Below are 20,385 nucleotides of genomic sequence, written 5' to 3' on the forward strand. Positions count from 1 at the left end.
GTGCTATCATTTGGCAGTGGAGAACAGATCTCTGCAAGAGGTCTGGGTTTGATTCATGTGAATCCACAGGCTTGTGGTGCCAAAACAGGCAATTTCTGCACTCGTGTCTGAAGGCCAAATATATGGGTATGATTTCCTATAGTTTACAGTTACATGCTGGATCAGAGCTGTGCGTTTCATAAGCTGCCAGTCCAATTTAGCAGGGTCTTGGGAAATGTGTCCCCCAGGGAACGCTCACAATCAGCCTTGTGTTTTGGGCTGATAGTGCCTGTTTTCTGGTACGCACGTTAGCAGATCCATATGTGAGGAAATCCAAATATCCTTCCATCCAGCTCCTGACCTGGGCACTGGCTCAGGCTGCTGCCCACTGCTGATTTTCTACTGGCTACTTCCTCCAGTTCAGGAACTGTCCACTCTGGGAAGCACAAATGCACATCGGGGATCTGTGCAGGAGCTGTGGGTCCTGCACAAGTTTAAAAAACAGAAATTCTGAAAGTTCTTGAGTGTTTGGAAAAGGCTCATTTACATCTTTCCTCCCGTGTCTTGTCTCGGGCTGAGCAGAGAGAAATGAGGGGCAGGAATTCAATGTCAAGGAGTTCATTATGTTTGTGGTGTCTGTTACAGACGCTGTTGGCATGTTTTGCTTCCCAGCAGTCTCCTTGACAAAGGTATGATCTACTACATCTCTCTCCTGCTCTTTTATTCATTTCTTTCTGTTTTCCTAGAGAGCAAGAGTAGAAATTGGAAAAAAAAAAAAATAGTTGGCTTTAGGAAATACACTGTCCGCAATATTTTCTTTTTGCAACTCTGAACTATTTTCACTGCAGGTGTGTTGTTGTTTCTGCCAGATCACCTGGCAATTGACTGTGGATTCTGGGAACTTCAAAGCTAAATGTTCTCATGTAAAATTTCAGTTTCAGCGACTGACATTTTCTATTTCCTTGTAATCTCGTCATGGCTGGAAAAGAACAAGAGTAACCAGCTTTTGTAAATCTCATAATATTTAGTAGTCCTTTGCATCTGACTATTTCATTTTTTCTTTTCTTTAAAAAGTGTGCTCAAGGCTTCACAGCTGAAGATAAAGATTCATTGTTATGATCCATCAATATCCCCTGAAAAAAACTCTCTAGAAATGAAATAGAGAGAACTATAATTCCTTTGTTGTGACAGAGATAAAAAAATCTTCTGAACCTTGAAAATGTGAGGCTTCTCTTGCAGGACACTTGGTTTCCTTGAATTGAGGTTTCCATCACGAGACCATGTTCTTTGTGATCTCACTTGGGCGTCTCCTACACTTTTCTGCATAAGATGAAATAAGAGGAAATTTCAGACAGTTTCATTTGAATCAGATTTTCATTTTGTTCTCACAAAAAAGGAAGATTTGGACTACCCTAACCATTGATGGTCTTCCCACTGCAGCAGGAGCTGCTTCATGCCCAATCCTGACAGGAGGTCGAGAAAGGAGATTTGGAAGTCCATGAGTTGTAAAAATGAAAACAAAAAAGAAGCGGCATCTCCAAAGCAAAAGGGATGTTTTGCAAGCTGCATATTTGGAGTGGTTATTTTGGCCCATCAACTCCAGAAGGATCTGCAATAAACATGCTAGGTCCTTTGTGATTTTATGTGATTTTATTTTGTTTTTTATGTTGATGTCGGCCTGATTCCAAGTCGCTCTTCATTCCAATCTCAATGTATATCTCACTTTGTGGCGTGGGGTTTATGTGCAGGGAGGATTAGTGTCAAAAAGTACGATGAAAGGAGCAAAGAATTTGATCTTGTTCTTTTTTCACCCTGCATTTTATGCTGTGTGGTAATTAGGGAAGATGCTGAAGGAGCAGCCCCTTAAAGTGCCAGCAGGGCTGGCAGGGACAGTGCCACGTGTCCCCTCCTGCAGAGGCAGTAACTGCACTGCGAGCACCCCATGGGCACAGTGTTCCCAACCCAGACCTGTGTGCTGCTCCCTAAAAATCCCAAATATTCCCATTTACGTGACCCACAGAGCCTACCCAGGATCCTGACCCATCCCACCCACAAAAGGCTGCTACCGCAAGGTCAGAGGGCACAGGGAACAGGAGCCAGGACAAGGCTGTGCCCTGGGGTAATTCCATGCTTTCCTGGACTCTACAGAGGGGACACAAAGAATTTCCCAGTGTTCCATAAGTGTCAAACCAAAGTCACTCCAACTGCTCCGGAAGTGCCAAACCAAAGTGACTCCAACTGTGGCTCCCATGGGTCCCACCAGCAAGGCAAATGTTTGGACAGGCTGCAAACGTGATCTCAAGCCTGACCCAGGATGGAGATGAGGAAGGCAGGCTGGAGATGAGCTTTAGCATTAGAAGTGTTTTGAAAATGTTAATATAGAAGTTGCTCTGAGTTAGTCTCATAAAGAAAATTCTGTCTTAAAGTCACAAGTTTCCTCTAGATGTCTAAATTACAGAGGCTCTACCTAACTCTCGCCCTTGTTCAAGGGAGTTATGGCAGGCTGCATTCCTGATATATTCTGGTGTTTTAATAAAAAATCAGCTTGATTGAAACCAAGATGTCCCTTACTTGAGCTGTTTTGCAGTGGTTGCCCATATCTGTTGGTTGTTCTTGAAAGCTTTGAGTTGAGAGGTGGTAAATGCCAAATATTACAACAGCGGCTGCTCCCTCATTGAAAGCAGAGCCTGGTACCACAGGAATCTGTTTATGAAGTTAATGTGCTGCTTTGTCTTCAGGAATGGTGAAATTGAGAGATTTGGGAAGGACCAGCTCATTGTAGGGAGTGCTGATGTTCCATCAGTGGAGCACCAGACCTTCAGGAGTGTTTTGGAGACTGTAAAATACAAGCCAAAAATTGTAAAATATGAGTGAAGGCTCATAAAATATGATTAGTGGCCACCAGCAGAAAACTTCAAGTATCTGCAACACAGGACACCATTTATTTAAAAGAAAGATGATCCATATTATCAGAGAATGCAGGCTCAAGGGATAGAGGAGCTAATCCTTGCTGTCAGTTTTCCCATTCAGAAGACAAGGAAAAATATTCTGTTTGCCTATTTCATGACTTCTTCACTCATGGTAAAATTTCTTGAGGGGAGGCCCAGCACAAGGGGTTTTGTCTTGCTTCAGCATCACTTCAGCGGGTGGATGGGGCTTGGAGCAGTGCAGGGCTGGTGTCAGGGCTTTGACCAGAATGGAATTTCTCTCTTCATGTTTAGGAAGCTTTCTGAGGCCCAGAGGGGAAACAGTGTGCAAGTGCCAAGCAGCACAACTGAGAGTTAAACTAGTCTGAAATGTATACACCTTCCTCTATGGTTTTAAATTCTCCTGTGTACGTGAATGAGGTTGGCTGCAGCCAAAAGAGGTTTTCATGAAGTGGCAAAGGAAATCTGTTTTAACAGAACAGGTTCCTGAAAATATCCTTATGCTACTTCTCTCTTTATGGTTTGACTTTTCTCCTTGTTACAATGGTTCAGGCTGGAGAGTCTGGAAAAACATCAGGGTAACCAGGGCAGAGGGAATATCAGATGGAGATGAGGGATAGATAAGAGGCAAATTACAGTACATTTCTCATGGGTCATTTGGCTCTAATCTTGAAAAGAAGAGAAAAAAAAAATCCCAAAGTTGTAAAAGAAAGAAAAAGAGACAATCAAAACAAATAAACCTGCCAGTGTTGCTGATTTCAAAGGCCTGTGAAATGTGCATATATGCTTCATAATGCTTTGCTGTTTTAAATGAAATGTTCCATCCTTTAATCCTACTCACTGTCTCAGAAGTTAATTGTACAGTAAGATCACAATTCTCTCTGCCAAAGTTTTCCCTTTGTTTTTTAATTTTTTTTCTCCCTGCAAGTTGGCCAGCCAGAGTATCTTTTCCTAGTTCTGTGCAGTTGGTTATTTTCTGTAGTATATTATGGAGCTCTTTGTAGCTTAATAATTTGTTATGGTCATGCAAGGAAATGGGGCTTTTCAGTTCTTGCTGCTTGAGGGAACTCAAAAGTTGCTCCACTCTTGGACGTGTACCCTGCAAAAGCAGAAGGCTCAGTGATCAGATATTTATGCTCTGCAGCACTGCAACTCTTTCTAAACCTACGTAAAGGTTATCTAAAGGTGGGGTGTAAGAACTGGGTAGTAAAGCCTGGAAAGATAAAGAGAGAAAAGGAACATATAATGTTGTATACGTGAACAGCCATCCCAAATTTTTGCCCAGAGCTCAGACAGAACACATTAGACATTTGAAAATTTTTGCATCATCTTTTTCCCTTAGCCTCTGCTCTTTCTTATCCTGGCCAGAACCAGCAGCAGAAGTGCCGGGGGGGAAAAAAAAGAGAGAAAAAAAATCTGTTTTCACTGTATTTCTGAATCTGAGCCCAGGTTTGTGAAGGATTTGGCAAGGATTTACAAACCTTTGAGAGAATCCGTGTGGAGATCTAAGGAAACCCGCCTCCCTCCTTTAAAAAGCATGTTGCCTTGGCCAGAAATTGGGCAAAATTTGGTCATTTCAACTGATGTTTCCTTTGAGATTTTGGATTTGAACCTGAAACTGCATTTTGAGAATCAAATTTTGCTCTAACTCTAGATTTACACTGGAGCAAATACATCACAATCAGTGCTGATATTTGTGTGCAGCCCAGTGAGAGCAGAGGCTGGCTCAGAGTACAGGCTCACATGAGCAAACCAAGAGAGGACCCAGCACAAAGTCTGGAGTAGTCCAGGCACCAAATTTATTCCAGCCTCTTGCTGTGGTTCAGCCTGTTAAGTAGATACTGCATTAGCAACATCCAGGAGTTAAGTGATTACATGAAATAAAGCTGCACCATTTATTGAAAGTCTTTTCTGAGGTCAGAGAGGTCTGGGCAGGGATGCACCCTTAGAGTTCTAAGATGATAATACTGATTTTAGAAATTAATAGAAAATAATTTCCTCTATGTATCAGGTGGGTTTTTTTTCCTCTTAGTACCAAAAATTTATTGTTACAGAAGAAATTTGTGTATTTCTAGGACTGTCCTGCGGGAAAGCCTGGGTTTCAAAGCAAATTGAATGAAATTGATAACCTGACAGTTGTAAAAATTCTCTACTTTCAAGCAAGGAGATGCTCTCAGACTCCCATATTTTGTACAGTAAAGTTGTAAAGTTCTTGTTTTCCCTCTATAATTTTTTAAACATATTTTTTTAATTGGGTGAGTAAAGCCTGAGTCACTAACCTAGTGGTAGAATTAATTCAGTTTGGAAAAGGGAAACCTGGGATCAATGAACACCCAGAGTTTATAGCCACGCTGGCTTTTATTCTGCATTATTTTTTGCTTAGGGGTCAGTCTTAACTGTAAAACCTGTCAGTGATGAAAAACCCCATGTCCAGGTTTAGCAGGCTCACCTGAATGCATTAACAGTGCCACAGAGTGACACAGAGTTCAGCAGGGGCTACAAACCTACCCAAGGAGCTGGATTTACATCTGAACAATTATCCTAAGTGGCTTTTCTTGGATCGTTATCATTATTATATTTTTTTGCCAGAGCATTTCTGCTCTCTTGTAACGGAAGATCAGATTTTGGGGCCTGCAGAGGACATTTTGCTACAGCAGATAAACCAAAATTCTTTCAGAGCTGCCAAGCCTGCATGTGCTGACAGTGCTTTGCAATTTATGCTTGTGGACATGACCTAGCGACTGCCTGGGTTGGATGTGGCTGGAATTACAGTTACACACTTGGATTTCAGTGTGCACACAGGCAGTGATCTGGATCTAAACCGGGACCTGAAGCCTCTCACTTGTAGTATTCTGGTTCTGCTGTGTTCCAGGCTCTGTCCCAGTCACTGAAAGATTTATACCTTTATCAATAAATTATCGTGATTTTTACTACACTTACACCAGTGTCTTAAATTAGCACTAAACTCAGTGTAGATGAGGCACTCTTCCTGCTGCACATGATTTATGGCAATCCGTCTGAAACGAGAAGCAAAATTGAATTTGCCAGCAAAAGCAAATCTTTAACATCAGGTCAGACACAAATTTTATTGCACGTCCACTGCTAAAGAGAGTTTGTAGATCTTTTTTTATACAGTTCTTTTATAGACCTGTAACACTTCAGGTTAAAAAAAAAAAAAAAAAAAAAAAAAAAGAAGAAGTTAGAAATATTTGGAGGTCTGAAATCTCTCCTGTGTCTTTGTGTCAGGTTGGAGGTGACAGACAGGACGAACGCAGCAGTTACATGGCACTGATAAACTCTCAGCTTGAGGGCTGTGTTCCCTTTTGATGACCTGCCTTTGGGAGAGATGTGCAGAGTACAGATAAGAGCATCAGAAACAAGCAGAGGTCTTAAAAGCAGGGAGAAAGGCTGAGGAAATAAGATGGTTTTAGCCTAAAAATGAAATGATGTACAGGAGATATAACAGGCTTTCAAATAAGTAATAGGTTTGGTAAAGCAGAAGGGAATCCAATCTCCCTGTCAGTGGTTGAATGGCACAAATACTCCTCTAATAGAGCAAAAAACATTTAGGCTGACCTTTAGAGAAAAAAAAAAAACAACAAAACTTTCTGACCATAAAGGACTTGAAACAAGGGCTGCAGGTTACTGGGACACTGACATAGTCCCTGTCATGTGTGGCTTTAAGTGAGCTAAATAAAAATTTACTTGGTGACACAGGAAGATGCCTTAGCTTAGGGGTGAAGGGCTGGCAGCTGTGGTCTCTGGACATCGTTTCCAGACTCACTTTTCTGTGACTCTATGACAGAGGGCAAAGGGCCCTCTCACACTGGCATCAACACTGCCTCTTCAAAAGGACAGTTAGCTGTCTAACCACCCAGGACTGAGAAATCACAAAAGGAAAATATAAATTACAGCTGTGCACATCTGCCAAATGGCCCCATTTCAAGGTCAGCTTTCAGTGCTGTTACAGTCGTGGCTCTTGCCACTATCTTCAGGAAGAATATCCTTTATCTCAAAATGTTCTTGCTTTTCACTGCAGACACTGAGAATCTCTAGGTGTATGCTGCACCCTGAAACCTTGGGCACTCAGTGTGGGTTGGACAACCAGGACAGACACGCGCTGGGTGCCTGTCCACACACCCACTGCTGGGGTCACTGCTGCTCCCCCAAATCCTGGGGCCAGGATGAGACCTGGAGGGACACAGGGAACACCGCCGAGACCTGTCAGCCACACCATGTGGGGAATCACACCAAAATCTGTCACAGGTGGATGGAGAGTGCCCCAGGGCTGTCCAAAGAAAAGCTTTCTCTTTGTCTAAACCATGCACCGTGGTTTAGGCTGGGCTGACATTTCTGAGGAGTCTTGGGAAGAAGAGTGATTCACTGGGGCCCTGTGATTCCAGCAGGTTTATCTTGTCCTGCTGTGTGCTGAGCCCAGTAGGTAAAGGATAGGACACTGTATGTCAGTATTGAAAACTGAGAATTTTGAGGCTGGCTTCCCAGTTCAGGAGGTGCTGTTGGTTTTTGGTTGGGTTTTTTTTTAAGGATGAAATGTAGTGTCTTCTGTTCCTAACAAACTCACCAGGCAGTTGCAGACCATACTCCACAGTGAGCAGATAGCAAAGTTCTTACTCTGTGTTTGGATGGGATCTTACAAATAATATCTTAAGTACACTGTTTTCTTGCTGTAAAGTGACACTTGTCTTTGAAGGAAAAAACCAAACCAAAATAAAACAAAGAAAAATAGAGAATAACTGGGAGCAAACAGTAGGAAATTTCCTAACAATAAGTCTCTAAGACTCTGTGTTCCTTGCAAAAACAACCAGGAGTGCAAGAAGCTGCAGCCCAGCCACATCAGGGAAATTTGGGGAAACCACTTTCTGACTTAGAAGAAAAGAAAAGGAGGAAATGTTGCCAAGCCCCAACAAAGCTGCTCAATTCTAGTCACCAAAACCAGATTTAATATGATTAAACCTGATATCAGCTGAGTTTAAGAGCCATTGCAAATGTGTGGCTCAGCACAGAGCACAGGGGTTTGTGGCTGGGTTTGGATGTGCAGGGTCCAGCAAAGGGAGCTCCTCACAGTGACTCCCACAGGCAGGTGGGGCTGGTGGCCAAGGGCTTCATCTCATTGCCTGGGGACAAGCCACAGCCCAAATGGACAGGAAATGGGTTTGAGAGATGAGACAGGCACGGGGATAATGGCTGGGTGACTGATGGGGTGGGCTCTGTGATGGGTAGGACCACCGAGAGACACTGCTGGGTGAGCTAAAAACTCCATTAGACTGAAACTGGAGCACTGCATGGGATCCATATCCCTGGCTGAGGGCTGGGGTTCACTGGATAACGGTGAGCTGCTGCACAGAACAGTTTCAGAGGGCTTTTTGCACTGCAGCAGAGGGAAAAAGAAAACAAAAACCGTGCATTGAACAAATAAGTCGATGAAAATATCTGGGTGGGAATGCGAGCATTGCCTGATATGATTTGGTGTCCCAAATGGCCTTAAACAGCCCATAGAACTTGTATGTCTAAAACAGATTCCAGCAAAGGAGACCTTTTATGATGCACTAATAGGCTCATTAGGCTTTCTCCAGCAAGGCATGCTCACAGCATCGTATGTTTTTTCCATTACAGGAATTACACGTGTTTTGTTGTGCTTTGGGTTTTGTTTTGTTTTCCACATAGACTTGCCCTGACAGTTCCCCCATTCAGGTTTATATTGGAGGTACCATCTCGAGCCAATGAATTTTATAAAATATGTTGCTGGCACTCACAGAGAGATGCATAAAGGAAATATTCTAATGACAGTTGGAAAAGCTTTGATCCCTTTCCAAGACTGCACTCATGTCTTTGAAATGCGAGTTTGGCAGTGCTGGAAAGGCTGGGCTCTTTGGCTCTCTCTGGCATGAGCCCATGTGACAGACATAATGTCCTCTGTCAGGGGACCCACATAACCTTGAGAAGTGTAAGCAGCGCTCGCAGATTGCGCTGGGTCAGATAGTCTGGGCTGATAAGGAAGCAGGGGGGAGTCAGCCTAGTCCAAAGCAATAACTGAAAGCTGTTTTGACCTGGTAACTGTTGGGTCTGCTGCCTGCGGCTACGGAGTTGGACATGAACTGCAAAAGTAGTTAATTTATGCCTCCTTGAGTGTAGGAATGTGGCGATGATGGATAGGGATGGGAGGTTATTAGAAACATGGGGAGGAAGGAGAGGAAGGAATTCCAGCTCGTGTTTTTATCTCTTACACACGCACACACTGGTTCCTCACATTCTCTTGTCTGCCTCACGTGTGTGCAGTGTCCAAGCCCTCACTGCCACACTCACATCTCTGCTCCTGCACGCTCACACAGGCACACACACACACTCACACACTTCCCAGGGCTCTGCCTGAGCTCAGGGCTTGGGCACATTTATGTGCTGGGGGTTGCTGGCTGCTTCCATGAAGGAATCTGCATTAATTGCCTTCCAAGCATGATCTACTTACACCTAAACCCGGGCAGATCCTTTGCTTCAAACCCTCTTGGCATTCTGTTCTTCCACCACTGAATACATTCTGCTCACTCACAGCCCTCCACTGGCTAGCAAAGTGATCAGAGAAATATCAGAAACACAAGTCCAAAGGACTTAGTAGGGTGGATTTACATGAGGCATGAGTCCAGTCTGTGTGAAGTATTGCCATCACTGACCAATTAGTTAAATGCTGTCTGCTCTGGATGTTTTTTTTGCAGTAATAATCCTCGTAGCCCTGGATGTTGGAGCACATGGGCTGTATGGAAGAGAAAGAGAAACTGTGGCCGTGCACTGAGAGATAAATGGGGATTGGATTGTGTAAACGATAAGCAAAGAGACAGCTGAGAATAAAGAAATATTAGTTTAGATTATTTGAAACCATGAGGGAAGAGGAAGGATAAAAATGATAATCTCAGGAGGGGAGTTGGATTATGGTTACTCCTACAGGGATTTGCATGTACATAAAGCATCCACATCCAGAGCCAACAGCGCTGTCAGTTCAGGCAGCAGGACCTTCCTTCCCGTGGTAATACAAACACATAAACATTGTTCTAATCACACTGGGTGCTTCTGTTCCTGCTCCTCTCTCTTGCACAAAGCACCACATCACTCCCACCCTCTCTCTTACACTTTTGCTCACTGTCAGGGAGCTGCCACAGGTGCAGGCACACACTGTCCCCTCCCTGTGGTCACAGCCCCTGTCACACATTCCCCCAGTGCTCTCACACTAAGAACATTTGGAAGTGCACATCAGTTCTCACATGTAATTTCAAGCTCATGGATATGTCTAAGTAGGAGGCCATGCTTGGAAAAGATGTTTTCTAAGGCACAAAGAAGATCCTGGGAGTAGATGGAGCAGAGCCCCAGAGCATTGTGCCGATCCAGGCAGGACAAGCTCGAGGAGCTAAGGGGAAGGTCTGTGTATTTTCCATGGATGTGTTGAGAACACTGGAGAGATGAGAAATGTGTAAAGGGTCACAGAGCTGACCTGTCCTTCAGGATGTCATCCCCATTTGATTGGAAGATAAACACTCTATGGAATGGAAACATCCCCTTCCACTGGTGTCCCCAAAGAGCACATCTTCCTCCATGAGTCAGCCAGGGCCTGGGGACACCCAGCCATGATCTATTTTGGAGGCAATGACTTCAGCAAGTGGCAGGGGAAGCTATTGTGGAAATATGAATGTGTTTTCCATTTGGGAGTCCTCCGGGGAAGGACAGAAAGATCTTGGTGCTGAGCCAGCTCCCCCATTTTTTCTTTACCCTTCTGGGAGCAAAAGCCTTGCAAAGTATGCAGGGAACCCTTCTCAGAGCTTGTGGGGGTGTGTGTCTTGGGAGAGCTGTGTGAGCCTTACACATGCATGCACTCACAAAGGGGGACTCCAGGAGGCAGGAATCAGCCTGCTCAAGACCGTGGTGGTGTCTGTTCCTTGCAGCCTTTGAACCATGCTTGGCTCAGTGGGCTCCCTCTCTCTAGGGTCCCCACCTGTCAAGTGAACATATTACAAGATATCCCCCTTCTAGCTTTTCTCATGTCACAACACTTCATATCAAAAGGCAGTGTGAGCTGGAAACAGAGAACCAGTGGGTTTAATATTACAGTTTGTTTTCTCCAGCTTTACTGTGAGTTGGAGCAGTGCAAAGCAGTGTGGCACCATGGTATGTGCTCCTATATTCCAGTATTAGAAAATTTACTCTTTTAAAGGAGCAAAAGTAACCCCAACATCCATCAAGCTTAAGGGTTTGGCTTAGCTTGCCTGCAGACAGATTTCTCTGGCGATTTCCAGGCATCTCAAAAGCGAAGAGAAATGCTGCTCGCCCTGGGAGGACCTGAGGAACCTTAGGAATTTATAGCATGGTATGGTACCACTCCTGGGGAGAGCTTGTGCAAGGAAACCCCTTGGCACAACTTTGTGTTTGGGGAACAGCAATTCCCAACCAGTTATGGGACGTCAGGGTTAGGCCACGTGGGTTTCAGCACCAGTTACTGCCACTGGTGCTAAAGGAGTGGCTCTGTGAGCTGGTGTTAGTTGTGGTGCCAGTCTGAGGATGTGAAACTTGTTATTGTGAAGGAAAATTAGAGGTAACAACAACAAACAGCTTAGAAGAAATGTGCAAGCTAACTGCTGGTGTAAAAAGATTTAATGACCATAATACTTGGTTAATTATATTCATAATAAATAGATTCCTATACTTATCTTGAGAATGTGGACAGCTTTATGTATTTACCTTGAGTTTTATCGCCTTAGTTAATCAATGGTCCGAAGTTTTAGATGAGCTTCACTACATGGATGCAAAGTAATCAAACTTTGGGAGTGGGTTATTAAAACATTTCAGGGGATTGATATGCAGGGCATTATAAGACCTTTGCCTGGGTTGCAGCACTTCTTCAGTGCTCTGTTGCTTTTGTGTCACCCTTAGGAAAAAAATGCTTTTCTTTTCCTACAGGGCATACTTGGATGTCAATGAACTTAAAAACATACTCAAACTGGATGGATCCACACACCTCAACATCTTTTTTGCCAACTCCTCTGAGGAAGAACTGGCTGGAGTGGCAACTTGGCCGTGGGACAAAGAAGCCTTGATGCATCTAGGTGAGTGATAAAGATGTTTCTTCTTTGCAAAGCATTCTTTAGAGGCACTAAGAAGGAAAGACAAATATGCGTTAAGCTCCATTCTGATTTCTTATCATTCCTCTAATATATAGTCAGGGGAAAAAAAGTATTTCACGATTCCCAGATACTGGCTCACAACCAGGAAAATATTAGGTTATAAACCCAAAGCATATTATGGTATTTGTAGATGATGTCAAGCTGAAAGTATTTCACCTTTCCAGTGAAGCTACTTTGCAGGGCATTCACCCCATGGGAGCAGTTTGCAGAAGATTGGGGGATAGGTGAGGGGATGAGACAGAGGTGAATCTTTAACCTTAGCCTGTTACATTCTGATCCTTAGTTCATCAGCGAGTATTCAATTAGCTGTCAGACTGTAGCTAAAATCTGCTGCTATTTTTCTCTACCAATGTGCAAAAGAGCAAACAGCCGAGGGATTGTATTTCTAATGTTCACTTGAGTGGAACTGGAAGGAGTTCACTGCCCTGCAGACTGCCCAGTGTGTTTCATAAGCAGGTTGCTGCTGGAACCCGGGGATCCAGACAAAGCTCTGCAGCCTCCCAAATGACTCACTGCCACCTGCAGAATGTCAGAGGAGCCTCAAAAGGTTCAGAAGGCACTGACTGAGTCAGTATGAGCTTCTCCTAACTTCACAAACCTCCCTCGAGCTGAAAACCTGGTCTGATCACCTCCTCTGAGCAGGAGCTCACATAGGTTTTCCAGATATTTCACCAGCTCATCCAGACCTTCTTAGGCTGCAAGTGAAGTCTGGTTTCAGCCAAGTTAAATCTTTGTGATAGACTGTTTCAGCCAGTTTTTATATTGCCCAACCCCACGTTGAGCTAAATAAAAAAGCTATGGTGACTATAAACCTACATGAGGAGAACAAGCAGAGTTTATTATCCTAAAACATACAACGGAAGTTGAGCTGTATGGAATAGCCATCAGTCAGAGGGGCTTTTCCAAGGTCAAAAATACCCCAAAGATGAGATGTGACCATGTCTTTATGGTCACCTGCCTCCACAGCAGGGACAGGCCCCGTGGTCAGACCAAGCAGTTGGCACTGGCTGCTCTGCTTCAGTTTATTACATGTTTTATTACAACATCCAGCTCTGCAGCTGCTCTGGAAGACGTGTGAGCAAACTTCCCTTCCCGAGGAGCAGCATTTACACACTGACACTCCTGCTGAGCTCAGCTGGAACTGAAACCACTTCCACTCTGGCTTGCCTGCAGCCTCGTCTCTGCAGGCTCCTTTTGGGAGCACCCAAACCAGAAGGTTCTGGAAATGCCCACCAGTGACCATTCCCCAAGGCAGCATCTGGCAAAAACAGGGATAGATCTTAACCCCAGCCTTGACCAGCACCCTCAGTGATGGGATTTCTATCACTTTGGGATGATAACCAGCGTGGATTGCTGGTTGTGGGTTTGATCTCTGTGTGGGCCATTTGCTGAAGAGTTGGATTTGATGATTCTTGTGTGCCCCTTCCCAACCCAGAAGGTTCAGTGATTCTGTGAGACATTAGCCCCAGTCACTGTGCAAGTGGGATGTGGCTGTAATAGAGCTGCTCCTTCCCTAAATGAGGATTTTCACAGCTTCCCTTGGTGTTGCCATGGGAGGGAGCAGAGAACAAGGGGAGAGTGCCAAGAAGAACCTTCTGCAAGAGGGCTGGGGCTCGCCCAAAGCCCTGATGAGTTCTTCTGTCACTTCGTTAAGCTAATTATCAGCATCATGCCTGAGCAAAACAATTTAAATTCAGCTCCTACAGAGCATTGACAGAGTTCATTGACCAAAAAAAGAACTCACAAGAAAAAAATAGACATTGGACAGCAGATTAAATTTGACTTGCTGAGGGGGAAAAAAGTAAAAAATAAATAAATAATGCTCATAATTTCCTGTCATAACAGCCCTCCCAGACCTGTGCTTGGTTTGTAAGAATTCATCTTTAATCTTTTTTACTCTCTTCTATAAATCCAATATGTACTTAATAAAAAATATGAAATATGTCCTGTGGTGCAGATCTAAAGGCTGGGATAGAGATTGTCTGGGTGAGGGAGTTTATCTTTTCTGTAAAACTGCAATTGATTTAGATTCTTGACAGCTATAAAAAATATAAATTTTCAACAAAGGCAAAAATAAAATCTCCCTCTCCAGCTGCCTCAGGGTTCTCCAATGCCAGAACAATTTAACCAGCTTTACTGAAGGCACATCCTGCTGAGGAATTTTACCAATATTCCTGACACTGGAAAAAAAAAAAAAAAAACAAAACACAAAAACGTCTGGAATTCTTTTTGGGGGAGAGAACCTCAAAAAATATGTCAGGGTACTCTCTGTGTATAAATGGCTCCACCCTGGTAGAGACCAAGCACCAGAGGAATCAGAACTTTTATTGCATAGAGGGAAAGAGAGAGGAATCATGGGGTTATTGTTGAGCTGCATGCTGGTAGGTCTGTATATAATTAATTGAGAATGTGGAGAACTGGTGTGAGGAGCAGTTCAGTGCTGTGAAAAGGAGGTGCAGATGCTATGTGTGGCATCGGAGACAAGATGCTGCAGCACGGCATATTTTATTTACTCTTTTGTGTGCGCATTCAAATTTTCTGTTCTCTTTTTTAGAACAATTTTTATGTATTTGTATATGTCCATGGGATTCCTCTCCATCCTGTGCGCATTTTCACATGTGCCCCTGCTCAGAGGGAAGATTTTTTTTCTCCTGATATTTATGTGTGTGTCCCTTCAGGACATCCAAAGTGCTCCTTGAGCACTGACACAGCTTCAGCTGAAGTGCTCATGTTGTGTTTTGGACGTTGTTCTTAGAGGAAAACCTGAGGTAATGGGGAAAATCAAAGCAGAGCCACAGTCAGGGAGGTCTAGGAAAAGGGTTGAGCTCCAAGAAAATACTGAAGGGATTACAGAGATTCAGACTGAAGGGAAAGAGCCTGAAGTGGGGATGATGACAATCTCATAAAAGCTGATGAAAGGGGAGGAGAATCTTCTGTTCTTCATATCCGTGTGAGGAAGGACTTGAAGTCATGAACTTAAATTGCCAAAAAATCAATTCAGATTAGATGTGAGTTAAATCCTTGCAGCTGTAGGGATGCTGAGTGCTGACATTGATTGCTGGGGCAGTCATGTCATCAGGGGTTGTGAAGAGGCAACAGGCCAGAGTGTGTGAGGGATGGTATAGACCTAATTGGTTTGAGAGTGGAATTTAGAGGACTTCTTAAGAATGCCATGGTCTCATTTTCCTCTAATTACATGGTTTTTACAACCAAGTCTCCAGGCAGATGAGGATGAAGGGTCTATGGTGCATCAGAACTCGATGATCTCATCTTCCCTATGCTACAGCCACTGATAAAGTTCCTGCTGCCAAAACCTTTTCTCTCCTCATTGTCAATAAGTTATTAGAGTACCATGTCCAAGATTTATATTCCCACTATAAGTTTTACAAAGCAGTCTCCTCTTCTCATGATAGGCAGGACACAAAAAGAGTTTTAAATAAAGGGCATGGAAAAGTTGAGATCAACAAGCTAAATAATGAAAATATCAAGCATATTTTAAATAAAAAGGTACATCTAACTGAACTAAAAATATAGTTCATTTTATTAATTCAGTGTACTGCAAATCACTAATTTGCCATTTGCTTATTTGCACATCCCTTTATTCATACAACAGAAAACACCATTAGTTTTCTTTGCAAACATTTAATAACCACATAGTTCTTTCAGGGTTATCACATTCAAGGATTTCATATTTTTTTGACACTTTAGACTTAATGCATATTCATTAGTGGACTGTGCAGTTCAGATCAAGCCAGGCTTCTCTGAGTACATGAACAGTGTGTTTCTGACAGTTACTTCAAAGCTGCCTCCACAACACCCTGAAAAAACTGCTCCAGCCTTGGGTGTGCACACTTTGCTTTGCCCAGCTCTTAATTTGCAAGTATTGGTGTAGTCTTCTGCAATTCTCAGGGTGTTTCAGAAGTTAATAAGCTTTTCTCACATCTTTACCCTGGGGAATATTATACACAGACTGTTCCAGGTGTGTTTTGTTTGACTCTTGGTGTCAAATATGTTGCTTACACCTTTCTGGGCAGAGTCACACTCTTTAAGCACATGAAATTATCTAGAATAGCATAGTAGGAAGTAATTTCATGCAGGATTTTCCTCTAAGTTAACAAAAAACCTAATGTGTGTTTATTCAGTTGAAAGACTGATTGTTTCACTGTTTTTGGTTTGGGATGTTGAGCTTTGTCCCACAGTTCCTCCTCCTTAGAGCCGCAGATTAAGGGGGAGATGAAACTTCTCCGGGCAGGAAATATGTCTGGTTCTGCAAAAACCTGTCTGTGCTACAGAGGATCCAACAAACTGCCCGAGGACCTACCCTTAGGAAGGTGTTTCCCCTTTCTCCTGCTGTCCTGAGGAACACGAGGCAAACCTAGAAGTGTTCTCTTTCCCCTTGCAGGTGGCATTGTGCTGAATCCTTCCTTCTACGGAATCCCTGGCCACACACACACCATGATCCACGAAATTGGGCACAGCCTGGGGCTCTACCACGTCTTCAGGGGCATCTCTGAGATCCTGTCCTGCAGCGACCCGTGCATGGAAACGGAGCCCTCCTTCGAGACTGGGGACCTGTGCAGTGACACCAACCCTGCTCCTAAGCACAAGCTGTGTGGGGATCCTGGGCCTGGCAATGACACCTGCGGTTTCCACAGTTTCCTGAACACGCCCTTCAGTAACTTCATGAGCTACGCAGGTACTGGCCTTTGCTCAGGTTGCTGGGGGGTCTGTGGCCAAGCAGGAACAAAGAATTGAGGTATTACCCCTGATTTCCCAGTCCATTTCTTTATGCTGATAAAGGTCTAGGTCCCGGCTTGATGAGGGATCAGACTTGATAGTCTCCAGAATCCCTTTTAATTCTCCTTTTATTTTATCCGTTTTCCCCAAATTCACAGAGTTTCATGCAAAGACTAGGCAGAAGTTTTGGGGGATGGAAGAAATGAGATAAGCATTAAGAAAACAGCTTCTAAAGGCTCTACAGCAGACCTGACACCCTGTTTCTCTGAGATCTGGATGCCTGATCTATGAGGTCTTTGAAAAACTCAAATCCAGAGTTTTTTATACTCTCCCAAGGAGATATAGAATGTCATATGAATATTGAACCATCGAAGCTGTCGGATAACCCTGTGACAAGTAGACAACTAACGAGGCACTGCCCATGCCTCCAGGTGTCTGTTGAAATGCCATGTTTGGGTTTGATTTGGAACCACATCCCAGTTCCCTCTTTAGGATGTGAATAGTGGGATTCTGCCTAGTCAAGGACTACCAGTGTGCTGTGCTGGTTTGTACTGGGAGGGCAGCAACAGAAGCTCCATATCAGTGTGGTAAAGCCACCCCTCAAAGCAAAAGCTGCTGTGGTTACAACTGTGCAGGCACAGCTCTGCTGCCCAGATGTGCATTCTCCCAACAGAGAAATCCCAAAGAGGGCATTTGCTCCTGTGACCCTGCCCACTGCATGAGGCTGGAGTGGGGTCCTTGATGCACCTCTGGAAGCTCAAGGGGAGCTGAAAGCTCTTCTGTTATTTCTCAGGAGGAACAGGGGATATCTTGACTTGTTTTTCCCGTTATTTTGGGCCGCAGGGTCTCTCTGTGGTGACAATCCATGACAGCGAGTTGACAGAATCAACAACATTTTAAAGGCAACCAATATACTTACAGACACTGAAGGGCACCTTTATACTCCAGGCAAAAACACAGATTTCCCACTCAAAAGGTCACAGGAGTGCTTATTCTGTAATAAAACTGTAGAGAAGCAAAGTGTTTAATGTCATCTGGGGCATGGATTGAAATGATTTATAACCAAAATGCTTTTATGCCCTTTGTGGCACTAGCTAAAAGCAATGCCAAGTTTTCTCTCTGTTTTTCTGTTTGTTTAGAGGGTGCTTTCAGGGACAAACACACCAAGTCAGCGCCTCAGTGTGCTCTGTGCTGTGGTGCCTGTGGTCAGGCACAGAGCCTGAGCACCAAGTCCAGCCTCATGGTAACGTCCCTCAGATAAGACAGGGCCACTCCAGGTGCTAAAATCCCCCACCAAATCTGCTCTTTTGGATGTGGTGAGAGGTGGAGCATGTCTGTTTCAAAACTCTGAACTCTTATCTCCCAAAGAGAACTTGCCTTGCCAGCTGACTCGGGAGCTGAGACAAAGGCAGACCACAGAGATACCCATCTGCTCCTGGGAGCTACATGTGTGCTGGTGTTCTGAGCTGAAACCTCTTCTTTTCCCTTGAAAAATCAAGTGAAGCGACGTGATAGATATCTCTGGAGCTCAAGCATGAATCTGTTTGCTTTTCTGTTGTTGCCAGTGGAGTAAAATGTATCAGGGTATTAAATTGCTGTCAAAATACCTTTGAAACATGTAGGTTGAGGTCATGCAGTTCTAGGAATTGCCTTTCTTTCATTTCTGTTTTGCTGCTCATGTACAGCTTGATCTTATTGTATTTGTCTGTCTGTTCCTGTCCCATCCATCTGCCCAGCTACCCCCAGCCCTGAGCAAAGAACAGACTTTGACTGACAATTTTTATTTTTCCTGGAATAACAAGTTACAGTGGCCAAAAGATTAGGTAGTGTGAGAAACAGGACTTATAAATTATTTTTACAAGTCCAAATAGCTGTGGTGTACCCAAATAAAAGATTAGTTAGTCTTTTAGATGACTTTTCATGAAATCATTACGAATTCTTCTGAATTCTGTTGGCATAATCATCCCAGCAAAGTATAGAATTTCTACAATTATTGCTTTATCTGAGGATCTCAAACCTTTCTTGATATTGAGTGGAACATCTTTCTCCCTCGCCTCTCCTCCCTTCCCCTCCCCCTGGACACGGCTGTGCTGATGTTTAAACAGATTGAGAATGCAGGTCATCTTTCTCCTGTGCCATTGTCCCACTGCTTTGTCCGATATATATTTTATTGTTCTTTTATGATGGCTATTAAGGGCCTTTGTCTCCTTCTCTGCTTCCGTGAAGAATATTTATGGCTTTTACAGCGTGCTCAGGGGTAGACCATCGATAATTATTGAGGAAATCCAGAGATGTCACATTTAAGCAGCTTTTTGCATACCCACAGGGATTTGTAGATATTATCAAGCGGGTGGTGTGTGTCTATCTGCTGTGCATGTTTGATCAGAGGAGTGTCACTGCTCAGTGGAACTGGGAGAGATACAGGAAAACACGTGAGTTGGTGTGTCCCTACTGTGGGAGGGCTGGAGTCTGAGCAGGATCCCGACAGGCGCTGTCTCCTTTTGCCTGCATCTCTGGGAAGATGTGGCCAGGTTTTAAATTAGCCAGCAAATACTCATTTGTCTTTAGAAGAAATTCATATTTTCTTGTTCCTCTGGAGTACCACAGGGCACAGACTTGCAAACATCAGAGCACCTCCTAACGCTGTCACAATATTGAACTTACACGCAGCTCCCAAGCAGCCTCCGGTGACCTGCATCTTCCCAGAGAAGTGCAGCACTTGACCTGTGCAGAACTGTCATTGTTGTTTGGATCCCAGCTGGGACCGAGCTCTGCTGGGCTCAGAACTCTGCAGGCACACGTGAAGAAACACTCTGTCTTTTCAAGAGCTTTTCAACTGATGGGAAGAACACCAGAAAATGGTTGAAGTGCTTAGCATTGAGTTCCTCGGCGTAGCTTTGCTGGGTGACTTTGCACAACATATTTATTCCCTCTGGGATCTGCACAATAGAGAAACAGCAATTTTCTGCTACTCTGGGGCATTGTAGTTGTAAAGCTGTATGGTGTTCAGAGGGCACTGGATGTGTTCTTGTTGCCAAATCATGTTTGAGGAAAACAAGATGAAATGAGAAATGGGTATTTATGGGAAGTTATCCAGCACAATTATTCCTTCATTTGAATGAAAAAGAAATTAGAAATATCAAGAAATGTTCAGAAAGGGGTTAGAATCATAGTGGTAATGGGGGAGATTTTTTATAGGACTGAAGTTATTTTTTGCACCAAAAATTTACATTTTTATCAGTGTTTGGAAGGATATTTTGAATTGATCTTTCAGAACATTTTTATTTACTCATTAGAAAATTTAAGAACTTTAAAAGTTATGCATTTTTAAATTCTCTGGTGTTTTAATCTGAGAGATCTGACAGTCTGTTGCCCTTAGTTTGCATGACTGCCAGTCAGTATTTTCTCCTTTACCCTTCCATCTTCCTTATCTCTTTCTCAGACATATTCTCTTAAATGTGAAATTCTTTTAAACCCAGAGCTCCATTGGTGGCCTAAATCCTGAGCAGAAAGTGCTGCACTGAAGCTTTCTGTTTCTTCCCCTCCATGTCTCTGACTGG

General features: G+C 43.7%; 1 protein-coding gene across 1 annotated transcript in view; it reads left to right on the plus strand.

Annotated features, from left to right (window-relative positions):
• The window catches only part of PAPPA (pappalysin 1), a 180,837-nt gene that overhangs the window by 40,559 nt on the left and 119,893 nt on the right, over positions 1–20,385 (plus strand). The window contains exons 3-4 of the mRNA XM_030286607.4: positions 11,865–12,010; positions 16,491–16,784. Coding sequence (XP_030142467.4) covers positions 11,865–12,010; positions 16,491–16,784 — 440 coding nt within the window. The remainder of the gene's footprint in view (positions 1–11,864; positions 12,011–16,490; positions 16,785–20,385) is intronic.

This window comes from Taeniopygia guttata, chromosome 17 (assembly GCF_048771995.1).
Source record: "Taeniopygia guttata chromosome 17, bTaeGut7.mat, whole genome shotgun sequence".
Lineage (NCBI taxonomy): Eukaryota > Metazoa > Chordata > Aves > Passeriformes > Estrildidae > Taeniopygia > Taeniopygia guttata.